This window comes from Ranitomeya imitator, chromosome 7 (genome assembly GCF_032444005.1).
Source record: "Ranitomeya imitator isolate aRanImi1 chromosome 7, aRanImi1.pri, whole genome shotgun sequence".
NCBI classification, from domain to species: domain Eukaryota; kingdom Metazoa; phylum Chordata; class Amphibia; order Anura; family Dendrobatidae; genus Ranitomeya; species Ranitomeya imitator.
Genome location: NC_091288.1, coordinates 144,957,858 through 144,981,937, shown reverse-complemented (window position 1 = coordinate 144,981,937; position 24,080 = coordinate 144,957,858). Strand labels below are relative to the sequence as shown.

Sequence of the window (24,080 nt, the reverse complement as noted above, 5' to 3'; positions counted from 1 at the left end):
CCCCGACTTTTGAGGAGATTTTATATTTTAACTGGAAAAGTTGGGGGTCGTCTTATACGCCGGAAAATATGGGTATATATGGCCTATGTTGGCAAAGATCAGTCTCTCCTAACTTGCTAATTTGTGATTTCTAGTGGTACTTCTCTTCTAATTTTTATTTTTTTTCAGACACATTATACTCAACATTTACTATGTTCAAAGCCAGCTACAAACTTGCTTCTTAGACCCCTTTCACACATCAGTTTTTTTCCATCCGTCACAATCCGTCAAATTTTTAAATAAACGGATCCGCCGCAAATTGTGAAACTGATGTGACGGATCCGTTTTTTTTTTGCCGGATCCGACTACCTGTTCTGGCTAATTGGATCCTAAAAAAATCGGAGCATGCTTGGTTAAAAAAAAAAAACGGTATCCGTTGCCGGACTCCATCATTTGACGGCTCTGGCACCCATAGGCTTCCATTCGAGAAAACGACGGACAGCGACGGATCCGTTGCTGTCTGTTTTTTCAACAGACACAAAAAATGTTACTTTGTCCATTGTCTCATGGCCACCGGACAAACAATTTTTGACGGAACTGGTGAACAACGGATGAAACGTGAGGCCATCCATCTCTAATACAAGTGTTTGAGAAAAAACAGATCCGGTGGCATCAGTCGCTGGATCATTTTTTTGTTTTTTTTCCAAAATTCGACGGATTTCGACTGATAGCAAAAAAACTGATGTGTGAAAGAAGACTTATCTAAGGAAAATAGTGTCTGCCAATTGTAGAAGTGGTGTGAAATCCATTGCCCTACTTTACTGTTAATATATGTAATTATGAATTTCGCACAGATGACTACACCCTTTTTAAAAGGGAGTTGGTGGTAAAACTAATCTGCAGAACAAATGTGGCTTGTCTGTAATCTCTGTAGATGGCAATTTACTTTCCACCTTTTGTCACAGCTTTCAGTTTCTACATATAAGCAATAATTAAGGCAGTAGATCACAAGGCGCACCACTCGCAGATTCCTGCAGGTCATCAGTGGACTTGTGCTGGACTGCGGGCATCTGGGCTCCGTGCTGAGACAAGCACGGCTGTGATCTGTGCCCAGTGTCCCGCTCTTTCCCAATCATTGGCTCAGGCTGTTGCCAACTGTTGATGTAGCTGCCTTTTTTTTTTTTTCCTTAACCAGCAGGCTTTCCAGAAGTAGGCTGCTATGATTACACGCCTATAACTTTTTTCATGCTATTATCTTCTGCAGTTGTAATGTTTTCCTAACTGTCAATACTTTTCCATTTCTAGCCTGGATCTACGGCCTCGTCTCCATCACTGTCATCAGTCTGCTGTCCTTGCTGGGAGTTATCTTGATTCCAATCATTAACCAAGGCTGCTTCAAGTTTCTGCTCAACTTCCTTGTTGCGTTGGCTGTGGGAACCCTGAGTGGAGATGCACTTCTTCATCTCTTACCCCATGTAAACACTTCATTTAATTACGGCCAGTTGTTAAAATTCTCATTCATTATGTGTGAAATGCAAATGTTATGTAATTGTGTTAATTTGCAATTATTATTGTTTTTTTTCCTCTGACTTCCATGAGTCATTGCTTTATACTTGTGTAAACCTAGGGGTGGGGAACAGAGTGCCCAATAGGGTGACACCCCATGGAGGGAGAGGAGGACAGTGCTGGTTATGCTCACCTGGTGGGGTTGTGAAAGGTGTGAAGATAAATAGCTGCTGCCCTGTGGCTGTGGAATCGGTCCTCCTGGAGATATTGGATCCAGTTGGATAAACACGCAGATGGGCTGCGCTGCTGGAGTGAATCAGTTCCCCAGAAAGGATGATGAGGAAAAGGCTTTTTATTCACAACGCGTTTAAACGTCGTACCAGAGTCTTTCAAGTGAACAGAAGAAATGTAGGGTTTTTTTTTCTGTTGAAAGACGCTGGTACGGCGTTTAAACGCGTTGTTAATAAAAAGCCTTTTCCTCATCTTTTCTGAAGATTTGAATCACTTCAGCAGCGCAGCCCATCTGCGTGTGTATCCAACTGGATCCCATAGTTTTACTTTCTTTTTTTTCCAGCAATATAGCTGTGCGAGAGCCTGTTTGTTGCAAGACAAACTGGATTTTTGAATGACTCCAGTTATTTTAACATGATGTACTGAAAAAAGGGGCAAAAAAATCTAAATTGGGTGAAATGGAGAAAAAAACTACCACCATTGGTTTCATTACAGCACTATTGTTAATATACAGGTCCTTCTCAAAAAATTAGCATATAGTGTTAAATTTCATTATTTACCATAATGTAATGATTACAATTAAACTTTCATATATTATAGATTCATTATCCACGAACTGAAATTTGTCAGGTCTTTTATTGTTTTAATACTGATGATTTTGGCATACAACTCCTGATAACCCAAAAAACCTGTCTCAATAAATTAGCATATTTCACCCATCCAATCAAATAAAAGTGTTTTTTAATAACAAACAAAAAAACCATCAAATAATAATGTTCAGTTATGCACTCAATACTTGGTCGGGAATCCTTTGGCAGAAATGACTGCTTCAATGCGGCGTGGCATGGAGGCAATCAGCCTGTGACACTGCTGAGATGTTATGGAGGCCCAGGATGCTTCAATAGCGGCCTTAAGCTCATCCAGAGTGTTGGGTCTTGCGTCTCTCAACTTTCTCTTCACAATATCCCACAGATTCTCTATGGGGTTCAGGTCAGGAGAGTTGGCAGGCCAATTGAGCACAGTAATACCATGGTCAGTAAACCATTTACCAGTGGTTTTGGCACTGTGAGCAGGTGCCAGGTCGTGCTGAAAAATGAAATCTTCATCTCCATAAAGCATTTCAGCCGATGGAAGCATGAAGTGCTCCAAAATCTCCTGATAGCTAGCTGCATTGACCCTGCCCTTGATGAAACACAGTGGACCAACACCAGCAGCTGACATGGCACCCCACACCATCACTGACTGTGGGTACTTGACACTGGACTTCAGGCATTTTGGCATTTCCTTCTCCCCAGTCTTCCTCCAGACTCTGGCACCTTGATTTCCGAATGACATGCAAAATTTGCTTTCATCAGAAAAAAGTACTTGGGACCACTTAGCAACAGTCCAGTGCTGCTTCTCTGTAGCCCAGGTCAGGCGCCTCTGCCGCTGTTTATGGTTCAAAAGTGGCTTTACCTGGGGAATGCGGCACCTGTAGCCCATTTCCTGCACACGCCTGTGCACGGTGGCTCTGGATGTTTCCACACCAGACTCAGTCCACTGCTTCCTCAGGTTCCCCAAGGTCTGGAATCGGTCCTTCTCCACAATCTTCCTCAGGGTCCGGTCTCCTCTTCTCGTTGTACAGCGTTTTCTGCCACATTGTTTCCTTCCAACAGACTTACCATTGAGGTGCCTTGATACAGCACTCTGGGAACAGCCTATTTGTTGAGAAATTTCTTTCTGGGTCTTACCCTCTTGCTTGAGGGTGTCAATGATGGCCTTCTTGACATCTGTCAGGTCGCTAGTCTTACCCATGATGGGGGTTTTGAGTAATGAACCAGGCAGGGAGTTTATAAAAGCCTCAGGTATCTTTTGCATGTGTTTAGAGTTAATTAGTTGATTCAGAAGATTAGGGTGATAGGTCGTTTAGAGAACCTTTTCTTGATATGCTAATTTATTGAGACAGGTTTTTTGGGTTATCAGGAGTTGTATGCCAAAATCATCAGTATTAAAACAATAAAAGACCTGACAAATTTCAGTTGGTGGATAATGAATCTATAATATATGAAAGTTTAATTGTAATCATTACATTATGGTAAATAATGAAATTTAACACTATATGCTAATTTTTTGAGAAGGACCTGTATATATTACATTTTTTTAAAATCTTTTCAGCTGATGTATTTATTAGTTCTATTTTGAAGTATATATTACTTAACAGCTTTGATTTGTCTTTATTTTGTGGGTGGTAGTGGAGAGGCAAGGTTAACGAAAAACCAGTTGTAGTAACATGTCATGTTAACCCCTTCATGACCCAGCCTATTTTGACCTTAAAGACCTTGCCGTTTTTTGCAATTCTGACCAGTGTCCCTTTGAGGTAATATCTCAGGAACGCTTCAACGGATCCTAGCGGTTCTGAGATTGTTTTTTCGTGACATATTGGGCTTCATGTTAGTGGTAAATTTAGGTCAATAAATTCTGCGTTTATTTGTGATAAAAACGGAAATTTGGCGAAAATTTTGAAAATTTCGCAATTTTCACATTTTGAATTTTTATTCTGTTAAACCAGAGAGATATGTGACACAAAATAGTTAATAAATAACATTTCCCACATGTTTACTTTACATCAGCACAATTTTGGAAACAAAATTTTTTTTTGTTAGGAAGTTATAAGGGTTCAAATTTGACCAGCGATTTGTCATTTTTACAACGAAATTTACAAAACCATTTTTTTTAGGGACCACCTCACATTTGAAGTCAGTTTGAGGGGTCTATATGGCTGAAAATACCCAAAAGTGACACCATTCTAAAAACTGCACCCCTCAAGGTACTCAAAACCACATTCAAGAAGATTATTAACCCTTCAGGTGCTTCACAGCAGCAGAAGCAACATGGAAGGAAAAAATGAACATTTAACTTTTTAGTCACAAAAATTATCTTTTAGCAACAATTTTTTTATTTTCCCAATGGTAAAAGGAGAAACTGAACCACGAAAGTTGTTGTCCAATTTGTCCTGAGTACGCTGATACCTCATATGTGGGGGTAAACCACTGTTTGGGCGCACGGCAGGGCTTGGAAGGGAAGGAGCGCCATTTGACTTTTTGAATCAAAAATTGGCTCCACTCTTTAGCGGACACCATGTCACGTTTGGAGAGCCCCCGTGTGCCTAAAAATTGGAGCTCCCCCACAAGTGACCACATTTTGGAAACTAGACGCCCCAAGGAACTTATCTAGATGCATAGTGAGCACTTTGAACCCCCAGGTGCTTCACAAATTGATCCGTAAAAATGAAAAAGTACTTTTTTTTCACAAAAAAATTCTTTTCGCCTCAATTTTTTCATTTTCACATGGGCAGTAGGATAAAATGGATCATAAAATTTGTTGGGCAATTTCTCCCGAGTACGTCGATACCTCATATGTGGGGGTAAACCACTGTTTGGGCACTCGGCAGGGCTCGGAAGGGAAGGCGCGCCATTTGACTTTTTGAATGGAAAATTAGCTCCAATTGTTAGCGGACACCATGTCGCGTTTGGAGAGCCCCTGTGTGACTAATCATTGGAGCTCCCCCACAAGTGACCCCATTTTGGAAACTAGACCCCCCAAGGAACTTATCTAGATGCATATTGAGCACTTTAAACCCCCAGGTGCTTCACAGAAGTTTATAACGCAGAGCCATGAAAATAAAAAATAATTTTTCTTTCCTCAAAAATGATTTTTTAGCCTGGAATTTCCTATTTTGCCAAGGATAATAGGAGAAATTGGACCCCAAATATTGTTGTCCAGTTTGTCCTGAGTACGCTGATACCCCATATGTGGGGGTAAACCACTGTTTGGGCGCACGGCAGGGCTCGGAAGGGATGGCACGCCATTTGGCTTTTTAAATGGAAAATTAGCTCCAATCATTAGCGGACAACATGTCACGTTTGGGGAGCCCCTGTGTGCCTAAACATTGGAGATCCCCCAGAAATGACCCCATTTTGGAAACTAGACCCCCAAAGGAACTAATCTAGTTGTGTGGTGAGGACTTTGAACCCCCAAGTGCTTCACAGAAGTTTATAACGCAGAGCCATGAAAATAAAAAATAAAAATTATTTTCTCAAAAATGATCTTTTAGCCTGCAATTTTTTATTTTCCCAAGGGTAACAGGAGAAATTTGACCCCAAAAGTTGTTGTCCAGTTTCTCCTGAGTACGCTGATACCCCATATGTGGGGGTAAATCACTGTTTGGGCACATGCCGGGGCTCGGAAGTGAAGTAGTGACGTTTTGAAATACAGACTTTGATGGAATGCTCTGTGGGCGTCACGTTGCGTTTGCAGAGCCCCTGATGTGGCTTAACAGTAGAAACCCCCCACAAGTGACCCCATTTTGGAAACTAGACCCCGAAAGGAACTTATCTAGATGTGTGGTGAGCACTTTGAACCCCCAAGTGCTTCATAGAAGTTTATAATGCAGAGCCGTGAAAATAATAAATACGTTTTCTTTCCTCAAAAATAATTAATTATTTAGCCCAGAATTTTTTATTTTCCCAAGGGTTACAGGAGAAATTGGACCCCAAAAGTTGTTGTCCAGTTTCTCCTGAGTACGCTGATACCCCATGAGTGGGGGTAAACCACTGTTTGGGCACACGTCGGGGCTCAGAAGGGAAGTAGTGACTTTTGAAATGCAGACTTTGATGGAATGGTCTGCGGGTGTCACGTTGCGTTTGCAGAGCCCCTGGTGTGCCTAAACAGTAGAAACCCCCACAAGTGACCCCATTTTAGAAACTAGACCCCCCAAGGAACTTATCTAGATATGTGGTGAGCACTTTGAACCCCCAAGTGCTTCACAGACGTTTACAACGCAGAGCCGTGAAAATAAAAAATCATTTTTCTTTCCTCAAAAATTGTTTTAGCAAGCATTTTTTTTGATTCACAAGGGTAACAGGAGAAATTGGACCCCAGTAATTGTTGCGCAGTTTGTCCCGAGTATGCTGGTACCCCATATGTGGGGGTAAACCACTGTTTGGGCACACGTCAGGGCTCGGAAGTGAGGGAGCACCATTTGACTTTTTGAATACGAGATTGGCTGGAATCAATGGTGGCGCCATGTTGCGTTTGGAGACCCCTGATGTGCCTAAACAGTGGTAACCCCTCAATTCTACCTCCAACACTAACCCCAACACACCCCTAACCCTAATCCCAACTGTAGCCATAACCCTAAACACAACCCTAACCGCAACACACCCCTAACCACAACCCTAATTCCAACCCTAAGGCTATGTGCCCACGTTGCAGATTCGTGTGAGATATTTCCGCACCATTTTTGAAAAATCGGCGGGTAAAAGGCACTGCGTTTTACCTGCGGATTTTCCGCGGATTTCCAGTGTTTTTTGTGCGGATTTCACCTGCGGATTCCTATTGAGGAACAGGTGTAAAACGCTGCGGAATCCGCACAAAGAATTGACATGCTGCGGAAAATACAACGCAGCGTTTCCGCGCGGTATTTTCCGCACCATGGGCACAGCGGATTTGGTTTTTCATATGTTTACATGGTACTGTAAACCTGATGGAACACTGCTGCGAATCCGCAGCGGCCAATCCGCAGCCAAATCCGCACAGTGTGCACATAGCCTAATTCTAAAGGTATGTGCACACGCTGCGGAAAACGCTGCGGAAAAGCAGCAGTTTCCCATGAGTTTACAGTTCAATGTAGACCTACGGGAAACAAAAATCGCTGTGCCCATGCTGCGGAAAAACTGCACGGAAACGCAGCGGTTTACATTCCGCAGCATGTCACTTCTTTGTGCGGATTCCGCAGCGGCTTTACAACTGCTCAAATAGAAAATCGCAGTTGTAAAACCGCAGTGAAATGCGCAGAAAAACCGCGGTAAATCCGCCATAAATCCGCACCGGTTTAGCACTGCGGATTTATCAAATCCGCAGCGGAAAAATCCGCAGAGGACCAGAATATGTGTGCACATACCGAAGCCCTAACCCTAGCCCTAACCCTAGCCCTAACCCTAGCCCTAACCCTAGCCCTAACCCTAGCCCTAACCCTAGCCCTAACCCTAGCCCTAACCCTATTCTAACATTAGTGGAAAAAAAAAAATGTCTTTATTTTTTTTTATTGTCCCTACCTATGGGGGTGACAAAGGGGGGGTCATTTATTATTTTTTTTATTTTGATCACTGAGATAGATTATATCTGTGATCAAAATGCACTTTGGAACGAATCTGCCGGCCGGCAGATTCGGCGGGCGCACTGCGCATGCGCCCGCCATTTTGGAAGATGGCGGCACCCAGGGAGAAGACGGACGGGACCCCGGCTGGATCGGTAAGTATGATGGGGGGGGAATCGGAGCGCGGGAGGGGTGGAACGGAGCACGGGGGGGCTGGAATGGAGCACGGGGGGGTGGAACGGAGCATCGGGGGGGGGGGGGTGGATCGGAGTGGAGGGGGGGTGATTGGAGCACGGGGGGGGGGGGTGATTGGAGCACGGGGGGAGCGGACAAGAGCACGGGGGGGGGGGAGCGGAGCACAGGACGGAGGGGAGCCGGAGCAGTGTACCGGCCAGATCGGAGGGCTGGGGGGGCGATCGGTGGGGTGGGGGCACACTAGTATTTCCAGCCATGGCCGATGATATTTCAGCATCGGCCATGGCTGGATTGTAATATTTCACCCGTTATAATAGGTGAAATATTACAAATCGCTCTGATTGGCAGTTTCACTTTCAACAGCCAATCAGAGCGATCGTAGCCACGGGGGGGTGAAGCCACCCCCCCTGGGCTAAACTACCACTCCCCCTGTCCCTGCAGATCGGGTGAAATGGGAGTTAACCCTTTCACCCGATCTGCAGGGACGCGATCTTTCCATGACGCCGCATAGGCGTCATGGGTCGGATTGGCACCGACTTTCATGACGCCTACGTGGCGTCATGGGTCGGGAAGGGGTTAAAAAAAAAAAAATGGATTAGCAAAGTCAAACTTGTATGTTTTCAGATTGGGAAGAGAGGCGATTTGAACTTTTTTTTTTTTTTTTTTTAAATAGTTTAACATTTTTATATTTCTCACATTTTTTTTCTAGTGTTTTAAAGGGTTTGTCCACTACTTTGGTTGTTTAAAGGGTTTGTCCACTACTAGTGGAACACCCTTCTCATACCACACGCTTGGCCCCAATAAAATAAACCCTTACCCCCCTCCTGTGCTGATGCTGTTCCCCCAATGTCTGCACTCGCTCTCTTGCGGTTGTTGTGACATGTGACCCCCGAGTGCCCAATCAGCGCTGACATCACTCTCCCCGCCTTCAAACAAACTGAACATGAGCAGGAAGTCCGGGCTGCAGCTGATCTGACTTCCTCTTCATGTTCAGTTCATGTGAAGGCGGGGAGAGTGATGTCAGCGCTGATTGGGCGCTGGAGTCACATGTTACAACAACCGCGCATGGGCTGGGGGGGGGGGATGGCGAGTTCCAGGAACGGCACGGGAGGTCACTAAGCTTTTTTATTTTATCGGGGCCAAGTGTGGGGTATGAGAAGTTGTCCAAGTAGTGGCCAACTTCATTAAACCTGATTTGGAATTGTGGTATTTTTCACTATCTTCTATGAAAAAAAAGTAAATGCCTCCATATCACCCCCAATATTTATTTTTTTGATATTACAATCAGACTGTAATATATCCCATAAAGTTAGCTATAGTTAGTACCTTTTCTAGCAAATTGAGGGTAAGAATACTAGATAAATCTGTTCTCCAGCAAAAATTAGAATTAAAAGAATGTCTTTGTCCTCAGATGTGGTATCAGAACAGTTGTTCATTCAGAAAGTGGTCGTGCCTTTTTGATTCCCTAAAGACAGAATTATGTCAAGTTTGACTACTTGAAGAAACGTTTTATCATTCAAAAGCCAGTAACTTCTTGCTTCCCAATTGCTTTCTTTGGTGAGTGTATATCACTCAACCATGACTGGATGGTGAATAGTTCCTTGGCTTTTCCTCCCGTTGCCACCTCTCAATCCCCCTCCTGTATGAGATGGTACTCTTTACATAAGTGGGCTGTCTTACCTTCTACTCCATCTACAGCCCCATCGTGGACAGTGATGATAATGTGTGCAAACTGTAAAGCGCTGCGGAATATGTTAGCGCTATATAAAAATAAAGATTATCTACATAATTGACCTTTTTCTCTGATTTTCAGTCACAGGAGGGACATGATCATGCATCAGAAGGATCCGGGCATAGTCATGACCATGGCAAAGATTTCGGCCTTTCCTCGGGCAGTGAGTTTTTGGAGAAATATGATGGTGTTATGAAAGGTCTTGTTGCCCTTGGAGGAATCTATCTGCTCTTTATAGTGGAACATTGCTTGCGGATGTTTAAACATTATAAGGAGAGAGGGGTAGGTATTCATTCTTCCGTATTGGTATTTGTATGATGATTTTCCTGAAATTTATATATACTAGAGTATAAGCTGAGTTTTTCAGCACATTTTTTTTTTTTTTTTATGCTGGAAAAACTCCCTCAGCTTAAACTCAAGTGAGGGTCCCACAAGATGGATGGGCAGCGGCACACAGAAGGCAGGAGCTGGCTGCTGCGGCTAAAAGCCTGTGCCGTCTCCTAAAGAGAAATATTCACTGCTCTGCTAGTGATTATTCATTGTTCTTTAACAGCGTGCACAGTAGTCGCAGTCGCCGGCTTCCTGCATCTGGAGGGCGATTACGTGTGCCCGATACTTAAGGGAATGAGTATTCACAGCCCTCCTCTCTATGCGTGGAGGGCAGTGAATATTCATTCCCATTAGTAGCGGGCACGTGTGAAAGCCCGACTGCAGCAGGAAGCCTGCGGCTGCTGCTACTGTGCGCACTACTGAACACTAATTAATACTAGCTGCTTTCCAAACAGTCCCTGCGTGGGAGCAGTAAGTATTCCGGCAGATGTCCTCTGCTTGTAAGCAGCGCATGACGTCCGTGCAATTCACTGCTTACAAGCATAAATCTGCTGGCATCGGAACAAGATGCTGCAAGGGAGCGCAGGAAGGTAAGTAGAATGGTTTATTTTATTTATTTTTTTTCTGATGTGACCATGCATACCAGGATGGGAATGAAGGACAATGCATACCAGTGTAGGGATGAGAGGACAATGCATACCAGGCTTACACTAGAGTCAATATGTTTTCCCATTTTTATGTGGTAAAATTTGGTGCCTCTGGTTATATTCGGGTCGGCTTATGCTTGAGTATATACGATATATATAATATAGCCAAGGTTGTTTTAACCCCCAAGCCCGTCTTCACCTTCATGACAGGGTCAGATTTTACACTTCTGACCAGTGTCAATTTATGTAGTAATAACTGTGGAACTCTTCATCGGATCCCACTGATTGAGATTTTCTCGTGACATATTATAATTCATGTTGTTGGTGTAAATTTCTTCAACATGACTTGAGTTTATTTGCAAAATTTCCTTTGTTTTTTCTCTCCACAATTTTCAAACTTTGAATTCTTATGCCCTTAATGTCTCACACAATATAGTTGGTAAATAACCTTTCCCACATGTCTACTTCACATCCGCACAATTTTACAATTTTTGAATTTTTTGTTGTTAGGAAGTTGAGTTAGAAGCTGGCCAGTGACTTCTCATTTTTCCAACAAAATTTGTATGTTCCTTTTTAGACTTTTTTTTTTTTTTTTTTTTAACTTTTGCAAGTTTAACAGGAGAAAATGGAACATAAAATTTGTTGAGCAATTTCTCCTGAGTGCTCAGATACCCAATATGTGGAGAAAAACTGTTTGGGCGCAGGGCTTGGAAGGAAAGAAGCACCATTTGACTTTTTGAATGTAAAGTATGCTGGAATAATTAGCAGTTGCCATGTCGTGTTTGGAGAGCCCCTGATGTGCCTAAATAGTTGGAACCCCCCCACAAGTAACACCATTTTGGAAACTAGACCCCTTAAGGAACTTGTCTAGATGTGTATTGAGCACCTTGAACTCAAAGGTGCTTCACAGAAGGTTATATGGTTAAGCCGTAAAAATAAAAAATCCTTTTTCCCTCAAAAATCTTTCTTGGCTACAAATTTTGTATTTTTACAAGGGCAAAAGGAGAAAATGGGCCCCAAAGTTTGTTTTGCAATTTCTTCTGAGTTCACTAAAACCTCATATGTGGTTGAAAACTACTTTTGAGGCACAGTGCAAAGCTCAGAAGGGAAGTAGCACCATATTACAAAGCAGATGTACCCCCCATAAGGGATCCCACTTTTGGAAATTATACCCCTTTGGGAATTTATCTACAGGTGTAATTTTGACTCCGAGTGTTTTCCAGAAACAGGCAGCAGTGGATGTTGCTGAGTGAACATTGCAAACTGCCGCTGTAGTGACCAATACGTTGCAGTCACCAGTACATTATGCCCAGCTCATACTTCTGGAGACACACCTGTAAATTTGGCATTTCTGTAGTGGTGAAAGCCCGCCTAACATGTGGGTGCTATATGTTTAGGGGGTCATTTTGGATTTGGGAGCGGAGAATTTGCTGAATTTATTTTGGGGAGCGAGGAGCCATTTTGCTTTTCCAGAGCCTTTGTATTACCAGTAATGTGGATGCCCCCTATATTTCCATTAACAGATGACAGATCTGAGTGGGTACTTGATTTTTTTGTGGATTGAGTTGAAGCTTTTATTGGGAACATTTTACATAACGTTTGGGATCGCATTTATCCGGCGCTCTACGTTGAGCACTTACTTTGTATTTCCATCTAAATATCTGAGTGATGTGATTTCATATGAAACCCCTGAGGGATCCATTCACTATAATGAGGCAGCAGAGTTGCTCTGGACTCCGTGACGTCGGCCACAGTTTTGTGCACTTTTATGCAATCCTAAAAAGACCAGACACCGCCAGATCACAGGTCGTATGCCGTCCACAGTGCCTCCATCTGCCTCATAGGGAATTTTCCACCAGGGGTTCTGTCTGAATCACCTATTTCAGAGATTTACACGGAAACCATAGTGTAAACGCTCAGCAGAGAGTGCAGGATAAATGTGCGCCAAGCCTTACTGCGATCTTTGCGAGGCAGAATTGAAAAAATCACATGTGAATTGGTTTTAATTTTTTACACTGTTCCTCTGTGGTCTAAGAGATTAGGCGACTTTATTTTTCGGGTCGCTGTGATTACAGCAATACCAGATTTTTATTGGGTTTGTTTGGCTGCTGTCACACACTAGAAGACGCTTTTTATTGCAAAAAACTAGTTTTTGCATCACCATATTTTGAGAGCTATAATTTTCATATTTTGGCTGACAATCATGAGGGCTTTTTTTTTTTTTTTTTTTTTTTGCGGGATGATTCAGGAATTGCGTGTTTTTTGTTTTTCATTATTATTATACTGTTGCACTTGTGGTGAAATTGGTAAGACTGCTTTATTCTTTGGCTCAGTTCGATTACAATTATTCCTCATTTATATTGCTTTTTATATTTTAGCGCTTTTACACAATAAAAACTATTTTGATGATAAAGCATTGTTTTTGGTTTGTTTTTTTTTTTTGCCTTTTTTTACGGTGTTCACTAAAGGGGTTAATTAGGACAGTTTTATAGAGTGGGTGGGTTGCTACGGACGCGTCAATACCAAATATGTGTACTTTTATTGTGTTTTTTTATTTACATTTTTCAGACTGCTGATCTGATGTTCTGCAATGCAGAGTATCAGATCCGCAATCTGACAAGCAGGGACGGAGGCTTCTCAGGTCCTGTTCTCTGCAGGCACTGGGAAGCCACCTTACCTGCAGGACCCTGCGGCCATCTTGTGCCGGGAGTGGCGTGAGCACTGCTTCTGACACTGTGCTGGGTGTCTGCTGTCAGAATCACCGGACACCTGGCCGCGATCGTGTGCGCATCGCATGAATGTATCCATATGTCCAAGGTTGTGAAGGGGTGAAAGGGAATCTGTCAGCAGGTTTTGCCATGTAGTCTGAGAGCAGCATGATGTAAGAGAGCTTGATTCCAAGGATAATCACTTTGCTGGTCTGCTTGCTGCTGTTTTGATACAATCACTGTTTTCTCTGCTGCCGTTCTAACAGCTCACAATGCTGACACCAGCAAGTAACATCCCTGGAGTCAAGGTCTAAGCCCCTGCACCGTGCTGCTCTGACTATATGGCAAAAACCTGCTGACAGATTCCCTTTTAAGTTAGTTTTTTCTTTTTGTTTGTTTTTTCTACTTCCTCTCCCTCTTGTTGAAAATAAAGCTTTTACTTCCTCTTCCCTGCTTCAGTGCCAGTTTTCATTGATGCCTCCGGTCTTCGTTGATAATCTGTAGTGGTGATGTCACATTAAGTGCTGCAGCCAATCACTAGGCTTATTGGCTTGTGCCTCTGCATGAGTACAGCCATTGAGTCACTTGATTGACAACTTTAAATCCTGAACCATATTCACTATTCATTGTGCTCTTTTTATTTTAAGGGAAGACCAAGTAGGTCGAAACAGAAGCAGAAAGTGGATGAGTCTGTTGTGGGAAGGAAGTTATCGGATCACAAGCTAAATCGCAGATCAGATGCAGAGTGGTTACAACTAAAACCTTTGTCAGGTAATCATTAATTTTGGATTTTTGAGTCAATGGTGTTCTCCAAGAATATGAGAAAAAACCTGCGTGTATTAATTAATACTGCAGCCTTTCCCAGCCATGTGCCATGACAGGCTGCAGTCTGAAGAAACACAGCTCCCGAGACTTGTCTCAACTGTCAGAGGAGCTGTATGTTAAATCCATGTACCTCAGCTGAAGAGCAGGGCTGTGACATGAGGAGAAATACATACATGCTCCGGCTTCTCCCTGAAATATGTATGTTTGCAATATTACTTTTTCATTGAGACAACAGTTTCAGGCTTTTTCTTTCGAATGCAAACTGTCCTCACACATGGCTAGGGTGGGCTGCTGTTTGTATTATGTGACTGGGATCATTTTTATTACATTTTTGGAAAACCTATGTAAAGGGAACCTGTCACCCCCAAAATTGAAGGTGAGTTAAGCCCACCGGCATCAGGGGTTTAGCTACAGCATTCTGTAATGCTGTAGATAAGCCCCTTATGTGTCCTGAAAGATGAGAAAGAGGTCCGATGGGCATCGCGGTCCGGTCCGGGGCCTCCCATTTTCTTACGATGTTGTCCTCTTGTCTTCACGCTGTAGATAAGCCCCTGATGTCGGAGGGCTTAGCTCACTTTCTATTTTGGGGGTGACCGGTTCCCTTTAAGTTGTATGAATGGTATTTTTAGTATAGCATGATGTCCTGAAAGAAAACTAGATTTTGTTTGAACGACTAGAAAATGATTTCCAGTAACTGGCATTTTGCTCCAGTGTATGCAACTGTATGCCATACAACGTTTTGTAGACTAAAAATAGAAGAGAAAAGAACATATTGATGGAGGAAAATATTTTGTTTTTAGTTTCAATTGTCTTAAAGAGAACCTGTCACCCCATAAATCGTGGGTGAGGTAAGCCCACCGGCATCAGAGGCTTATCTACAGCATTCTGTAATGCTGTAGATAAGCCCCCGATGTTACCTGAAAGAGGAGAAAAAGACGTTATACTTACCCAGGGGCGGTCCCGCTGCTGGTCAGGTCGGATGGGCGTCTCCGGTCCGCTGCGGCGCCTCCCATCTTCATTACAAGACGTCCTCTTCTGATCTTCAGCCACGGCTCCGGCGCAGGCGTACTTTGCTCTACCCTGTTGAGGGCAGAGGATAGTACTGCAGTGCGCAGGCGCCGGAAAGGTCAGAGGCCCGGCGCCTGCGCACTGCAGTACTTTGTCTGCCCTCAACAGGGCAGAGCAAAGTACGCCTGCGCCGGAGCCGTGGCTGAAGATCAGAAGAGGACGTCTTGTAATGAAGATGGGAGGCGCCGCAGCGGACCAGAGACTCCCATCCGACCGGACCAGCAGAGGGACCGCCCCTGGGTGAGTATAATCTAACGTCTTTTTCGCCTCTTTCAGGTAACATCGGGGGCTTATCTACAGCATTACAGAATGGTGTAGATAAGCCCCTGATGCCGGTGGGCTTACCTCACCTGCGATTTTCGGGGTGACAGGTTCCCTTTAATATTAGATATAGTTTTTTGACTGCTTTTAAGATTTGGGAAAAATACATGCTGACACATGCCACCAAGCAATTGCCACTTGTATACGGTGCATTCAAGATTAAAGACACTGTAAAGGCAACCAGAGCAATAAAGGCAGAAATGCAATTTTTTTTTGTGTTTTTACGCGCCAAGGATTTTTTTCCTTTTGTTGTCAGTACATAAAGTAAATTAAATTTGGCCATTCAAAATGTAATTCTTCCCAGGGGAAAAAACAAGCTGTCTATTGAAAAATAAAAATGATCTGGCTCGTGGAAGGAATAACTGAAAATGGATAAAGGCCACTGCAGAAAGGGGCTGCTTTAAAAAATAAAGTCAAGTATAAAGTATCTACTATATAATTGTCTAAGGGTCACTTCCGTCTGTCTGTCTGACACAGATATTCAGTGACGGGCACAGTCCGGAAGAAAATGGCCATTCCTTCCTCCCCGCAGTCAGTGCCCATCGTCCGCATACTCCCCTCCGGTCAGCGCTCACACAGGGTTAATGGCAGCATTGACCGCAGTGTAACTCACTCGGTTAACGCCGCTATTAACCCTGTGTGACCAACTTTTTACTATTCATGCGGCCTATGCAGCATGAATAGTAAAAAGATCTAATGTTAAAAATAATAATAAATAAAAAATCGTTATACTCACCGTCCGTCGGCCCCTCGGATCCACAACGAGGCCTTTCCCGCTCCGGTAACCAGTCCATGCTGCAATCTCGCGAGATGATGACGTAGCGGTCTCGCGAGACCGCAATGCACTTTTGGGACCGGAGCACGCGAAGACCATCGGTAACCGGCCGCTTCGATCAGGAGGCTCCGGAAGGTGAGTAAGTAACTATTTTTTATTTTAATTCTCTTTTTTTTTTTTAACAGGGATATGGTGCATACTACGTGGCTGGCCGGTATACTACGTGGCTGGCCGGTATACTACGTGGCTGGCCGGTATACTACGTGGCTGGCCGGTATACTACGTGGCTGGCCGGGTAACATACTACGTGGACATGCATATTCTAGAATACCCGATCCGTTTGAATCGGGCCACCATCTAGTTCTATATACTTGGGAGCTGCGTCCGCTCCATGCAGGGCAGCTGCTGGCTGTTACTAATCACTGATGACCGCATTTAAATGATTGTTACATGCACATATTCCAGCTTCCATCACAATTGCTGGCTCAGTAGGTTGCCATTTGACAGTAACATGGGTCTTCAGTACGCTTTTACAATGTTGTCTTATGAAACCCAGCCTCTGGACATCCATGTAAATGCCACTGTCAATCAAGATGACTTTGACATTCTTGTTGATTTTTTCCGAAGGCTGTGTGGAGAGGTTCTGTTTTTAAGCTGCATGGTTAACCCCTTAATAACCAGGCCAAATTTTAGAAATCTGAGCAATGTCACTTTGTGACAGTAACTCTAGAATGCCCTCGATCGCCTGAAAACAAAGAAAAATAATAAACAAATACTTCCTGTTCCGACGTAGTCCTTAATAGCAAGTGTCCCAAGAAGAGTCCAGCTCTGCTACATCTGGATGCATAACGTCCACACATACAGTTGTGGCCAAATGTATTGACACCCCTGCAATTCTGTCAGATGATACGCAGTTTCTTCCTGAAAATTATTGCAATCTCTAATTCTTTGGTATTATCTTCATTTATTTTGTCTTAAATGAAAAAACACAAAAGAGAATGAAGCAAAAAGCAAAACATTGATCATTTCACACAAAACTCCAAAAATGGGCCAGACAAAAGTATTGGCACCCTCAGCCTAATACTTGGTTGCACAACCTTTAGCCAAAATAACTGCGACCAACCGCTTCTGGTAACCATCAATGAGTTTCTTACAATGCTCTGCTGGAATTTTAGATCATTCTTCTTTGGCAAACTGCTTCAGGTCCCTGATATTTGAAGGGTGCCTTCTCCAAACTGCCATTTTTAGATCTCTCCACAGGTGTTCTATGGGATTCAGGTCTGGACTCATTGATGGCCACCTTAGAAGTCTCCAGTGCTTTCTCTCAAACCATTTTCTAGTGCTTTTTGTAGTGTGTTTTGGGTCATTGTCCTGCTGGAAGACCCATTACCTCTGAGGGAGACCCAGCTTTCTCACACTGGGCCCTACATTATGCTGCAAAATTTGTTGGTAGTCTTCAGACTTCATAATGTCATGCACACGGTCAAGCAGTCCAGTGCCGGAGGCAGCAAAGCAACCCCAAAACAGGGAACCTCCGCCATGTTTGACTGTAGGGACCGTGTTCTTTTCTTTGAATGTCTTTTTTTCTCCTGTAAACTCTGTTGATGCCTTTGCCCAAAAAACTCTACTTTTGTCTCATCTGACCAGAGAACATTCTTCCAAAACGTTTTAGGCTTTTTCAGGTAAGTTTTGGCAGACTCCAGCCTGGCTTTATGTCTCGGGGTAAGAAGTGGGGTCTTCCTGGGTCTCCTACCATACAGTCCCTTTTCATTCAGACGCTGACTGATAGTACGGGTTGACATTGTTGTACCCTCGGACTGCAGGGCAGCTTGAACTTGTTTGGATGTTTGTGCGGATGTTGGACAAAGAACCTCGACTATCTTGCATTGAAATCTCTTGTCAATTTTTCTTTTCCATCCACATCTAGGGAGGTTGGCCACAGTGCCATGGGCTTTAAACTTCTTGATGACACTGCGCACGGTAGACACAGGAACATTCAGGTCTTTGGAGATGGACTTGTAGCCTTGAGATTGCTCATGCTTCCTCACAATTTGGTTTCTCAAGTCCTCAGACAGTTCTTTGGTCTTCTTTCTTTTCTCCATGCTCAATGTGGTACACACAAGGACACAGGACAGAGGTTGAGTCAACTTTAATCCATGTCAACTGGCTGCAAGTGTGATTTAGTTATTGCGAACACCTGTTAGGTGCCACAGGTAGGTTACAGGTGCTGTTAATTACACAAATTAGAGAAGCATCACATGATTTTTCGAACAGTGTCAATACTTTTGTCCACCCCCTTTTTTATGTTTGGTGTGGAATTATTTCCAATTTGGCTTTAGGACAATTCTCTTTGTGTTTTTTCATTTAAGACAAATTAAATGAAGATAATAGTAACAAAGATTTTGTTTGCAATCATTTTCTTGGAAGGAACTGAGTATTATCTTACAGAATTGCAGGGGTGTCAATACTTTTGGCCACAACTGTAGCAGAGCTTGTAGATGACCACTGGAGATCTCCGGCGATCACCTACACTCTAGTTCTCGCAATCAGCTGACCGTGAGAACTAGCCTAGGGTGCCCTGAGAGAACCCCCGGTCACGTGCATGGCAGTTCTATCGGTAAGCTAAGTTATTGTGAGAACTGCAGTGGACGCTGACTTCTGGCAGAGTGACAGGTAAGACCTTATTTAAACTAGTAGACATGCATATTAGGCTGTGTTTACGCAGTTTTTACGCATGTGACTAATCATTAGATGCGATAGAAATTTATGCTGCGGGGACTGAGTGCAGCATGTGTACTTACAATGCGGAGACAGTCTATAAAGACGCGCCGCATGTCCGGATACGCAAGTCTGCCCCCTGCGTCTGAACGCATAGTGGAGATGGGATTTCATGAAATCCCCTCCACTATGCTGTAACATCTTGATGCTGCCGATGTACACAGCGTGAAACCCGCAGCGTTTACTGACCGTTGAAACACAGCCTAACAGCTGCAGATGGAATTGCAAGCCAGCTACGGCTGTTAAATGTTGCTGTCATGGATTGACAAGTTAACATGCACACTCAAGTGTCATAAGCCACACCCATTGGTACGCCTGTCACATGATCACTGGGTGCCGATGGGTTGGCATGATAACGCAGGGGTTTGCATGCTTGTCACTGCTGATCTGCTCTGAGCGTCGTACCGTGGCCGGCGTTCATAGCTGACGATCATTTCTGCCACACATATCAGGGATGAAGCACTGCTAAGTGTGACATAAGTGATCAGAAGACTTTTGAAGCATGTAAAAAAAAAAAAAAAAAAAAAGTTTTAAAGTTATAGGTTCAAATAGCCCGACTTTATTTGCTCCATTCAAAATACAGCAATAAAAAATACACATTTGATATCGCTGTATTCAGAAATGCCTAATATATTGAATTAAATAATTAATCCGATTGGTTAACAGCAAAACAAGAACAAAATAAGCCAGAACTATATTTTTTTGGTTGCCGCAGCATTGTAATAACAGGCGATCAAACATCGTATCTACCCCAAATTGGTATAAAAAAAACATCTGCTGAGAATCATTATGGCAGGTCAGTTTTGGCATTAAGTGAGCATGGTAAATAAAACAAAAAAAACCCCTTGCATCATTGATCTGAAGTCGGGTGTACGCGTGCCGGCTTCAGAGAAGAGCTCTGCACTTCCGATCATGTGCAGTGTGCATCTCTGAAGCCGGGACGCGTACACCCAGCTTCAGATGATCAATAATGCGAGGGGGAGAAGCAGCACGCATGTGCCAGGTAAGTATAGAGCTGGCGATGATGCAGGCGCTTGTAAGTTATCGCGTATTTGTCATTCCGCCAACTCATCCCATCCAAGGAAGCCAGACAGCTCTTGAAACTCGTGACTCTTGGGACTCGTCAACTGCAACATTTTGCTCGGGGTTATATGAATTTCAAAATGAATTTTGTGGAGGGAAATAAGTGGTCTTGATTTTGTTAAGGAGATTGTACTAGGTGTGCTCGGGAATTGTAATTAAAATGAGGGAATCTCATTAGGGTTTCAGAACTGTCTCGGGACATGACGGCTGCAAACGGGTGCTGTGCACAGATTTTGTTGCCCAGTAAGAACAGAGTGGATTTTTTTTTTTTTACTAACCCCATGTTGCTGGTAAGGCCCTAATTTTTCTTTTTATTTTAGAGACCATTGTGGGGGAATGAATAGGAATGAAAGGCAGTGGGTTTTAGGAAATGTGTTGACTGGCATATAAATTGGTTTGGTGGGTAATTAACTGTAGACTTCTTGGGTAACAAAAATGTGGAAAATTTCAAAATGGGTAAAATTGGTGACGTCTAAATTTATTCCGGTGGCTGGGGAATTTGAGGGGAAAATGTACTGTCGGGGATACCACAATGGAGGGGGAGAGAGTCCTGCCTCTGAGTGACTACGGACTCCGCTGCCATTGGGCTGTCTGATCCTGTCTTCATCACAGGCTGAAAACTGTTCTGCTTCAGAGGCAGATTCGCTTTCACTGCTGTAGCAAAGCTGGGTATACACCTGATCCGCTGTGAATGTTCTGTGGGCCGTTTTACATGAATGCCCAATAAAAACTAACCTACTCTAACACTAGTAAGCCTAACGTAACTGTAGTGATTTTTAGTAAGCCTAGCAAAAACGCTGAAAGTGACATGCTGCACTTTTCCCAATCAGTCCGGGGAAAAAATTGTATGCATGAGATTTTTGAAGTTTCATAGCTTTTGCTGGTACTGTAAAATGCAGTTTAAAATTTGCATAAAATGCAGCAAAAACACAACTTATGATCAACACCAGAGGAAACCATCTAAGCATGTTTCAGAAATGTCCCTGCATTTCACACCCATCCATCTTCCCCTCCATATTTCACTGCGTGGATGGTGTTCTTGGGGTGACGAGCTGTGTTGATGTGGCGCCATATAGTTTACCTTGATGGCCAAAAAGTTACATTTTGGTCACATCTGACCACAGCACCTTAGTCACAAATTTGGGGAGTCTCTCACATGTCTTTTGGCAAACTGAAAATGAGCCTAACAATTTGTGTAAGTAAAGGCTTTTTTGTTACCTTTCTTCCATAAAAGCCACCTCTATGGAGCGTACGGCTTATTGTGGTCATATGGACAGATACTCCAGTCTCTGCTTGGGACCTCTGCAGCTCCTTCAGGGTTACCCCTCTGTGCTGCCTCTGATTAATGCCCTCCTTGCCTGGAGCGTTTTGGTGGGCGACCCTCTCTTGCCAGGCTTGTTGTGGTACCATGGTCTTTCCATTTGATAATGAACTTAATGAGGATTATCAGAGACTGCAATTTTTTTTTATAACCCAACCCTGACTGACTTCTATATCTCAACAACTTTGTCCGTGACTTGTTTGGAGATCTCCTTGGTTTTCATGGTGGTGTTTGGTTAGTGGTGCCTCTTGCTTATTGGTTGCAGCCTCTGTGGCCTTTCCGAAAATCTGTGTTTATATACAGACAGACATGTGACGCTTAGATTGTGCACAGGGGGACTTCCTTTCGCTAAACATGTGAAATTTTAATAATTAGTAATTGCTTGCAGAAGAAAGTTCTAGGGTCTTCATAGCAAAAGGGTGAATACATAAGCGCATGCCAATTTTTAGTTATATGATTCCACAAATTTAACTTGTCTGCTTTGGTTTTGTTTTGTTTTTTTTCCACTTCACTAACTTAGTATATTTACTGCTTATGCATCACACGCATTGGATTACAAAAAATGTTTAAATGCAAGTTATAATGTAACAAAATAGGTAAAAAGCCAAGGGCGGTGAATACTTTCGCAAGCAACTAAATGTTCGGGCATTCCCCATTGTATTCTGCAATGACAATCTAGAGCGTCACTCTGTGAGACATTAAGGAGGGGACAGTGTGTAAAATAAATGAAAAGAAAAAACACAGTACAAATGTCCAATATATTAAAATTCCATACCTCAAGGAGAATACTATGGAGAAGGTTTTTAGCAGTTCTTTGTGGTTATAAGAATAGAAAAAAAACTAAACATGTCTTCACTTTTTTTTTCCTTTAGATTTTCATCTATTGGCAATAAAAAATACATACAAAAACTCCACTTATTGCGAAAGAGGCAACAATTATTTTAATATCTGATCGATATTTTTTTTTTTAGAGCATGCATGGTTAACCTCTTAATGACCACCAATACTTTTTTATTGACCTGAGATATAAGAGAATAGCCTCCCCATACAGGTGACAATACAGCAGATGTTGGCTGTACACTATAGCTGACAACTTGCTGCATCAGCCACGATCAGTGTTTGCACCGTCCATATCTGTTTAACCCCTTAGATGCTGCTGTCAATAGTGACTACATCATATAAATGGTTAACAGAGTGTGGAGGCTTCTTATTTATCCCCATCGGCACCCTGAGGCCATGATTGTGTGGCCCTGATGTTTGTCATGGCAATTCACGAGCAAATAGCGGCCTTAGTCTCCCGGCTATAACGGCCTGCTCAGAAGTTAGCGACATTTAGGTGGTAAAAATATAATTTTTCATTCCTGTGATGTCACTTTGCTATCAGGTAGTTTATTAACCCCTCATGCTTTTCAGGAATTAATGCAGTTTTCAATGTCAGGGGGTGCTGTTTTTAAAATATCACTTGTGGGGGTGTCAAATATATAGGACACCCAAAGGCACTTCAATCCTGGCTAGGTCACTAAAAAATGTTTTTCTAAATTTCCTTGGAAAAATGAAAAATTACAGTTCCATTTTTAAACCTCCTAAAATGCTAACAAACTAAAATAACATTTTACAAATGGTGCTGATGTAAAGCCGACATGTGGGAAATATTATTTATTAAGGCTTTTCTATGGTATGACTATCTGGATTAAAGGGATAGTCATTTAAAGTTTGAAAATTGCTATTTTTTTTGCAGTTTTGTCAAATTTCTGATATGTTTTGTGTTTACCTTTATTTATAAAAAAATATATATATCAACCTAAATTTATCATTATCATAAAGTATAATGTGCAACGAAAAACAGTCTCAAAATCACTGGGAAGAGTTATTGCCACATAAAGGGACTATGGTCAGATTTCATAATTTGCCTGTCACTAAGGGGTTAAACCTGAAAATGTTCATGGTCCTCAATATGGGGGGTGTTAAGGAAATGACCCAGTCATGGACTGGTTAAACCTGATGTAATTTCTTTCAGTCACTGAAGACCCGGTGGCAGCTGAAGCCCAGCAACTCAATGAGACCGAAATGACCTATGTGGACAGTCCCCAGCAGTCGCCTGTGAAGGTCTTTGTTCCGGTTGAAGACCCCATGCCACATGTGAAGGATGGCTCCTGTGGTGATGATCACAGTGTGGATGATGGACAGTTTGATAATCACAGAACAGCGGAGAAGCCAAAGAAACACAGTCACAATAAACACTCCCACCATTCTCATGGCCATTGCCACTCAGGAAAAGAACTGAAGGACACTGGGATTGCCAGTATAGCTTGGATGGTAATAATGGGAGATGGCATGCATAATTTTAGTGATGGCCTAGCCATAGGTGAGAGCCTTTTTTTTTTTTTTTTTTTTTTTTTTTTTGGTATTTAAAATATATTTCAAGAGCGTTGGAAGGACTATTCA

The 24,080-nt window shown here is 42.9% G+C and overlaps 1 protein-coding gene across 2 annotated transcripts in view; it reads left to right on the top strand.

Moving 5' to 3' along the window:
- The window catches only part of SLC39A10 (solute carrier family 39 member 10), a 73,221-nt gene that overhangs the window by 34,917 nt on the left and 14,224 nt on the right, over nucleotides 1–24,080 (top strand). For both annotated transcript variants that reach the window (XM_069733892.1, XM_069733893.1), the window contains exons 4-7: nucleotides 1,285–1,454; nucleotides 9,861–10,061; nucleotides 14,112–14,235; nucleotides 23,653–24,000. In XM_069733892.1, the coding sequence (XP_069589993.1) occupies nucleotides 1,285–1,454; nucleotides 9,861–10,061; nucleotides 14,112–14,235; nucleotides 23,653–24,000 (843 nt within the window). The remainder of the gene's footprint in view (nucleotides 1–1,284; nucleotides 1,455–9,860; nucleotides 10,062–14,111; nucleotides 14,236–23,652; nucleotides 24,001–24,080) is intronic.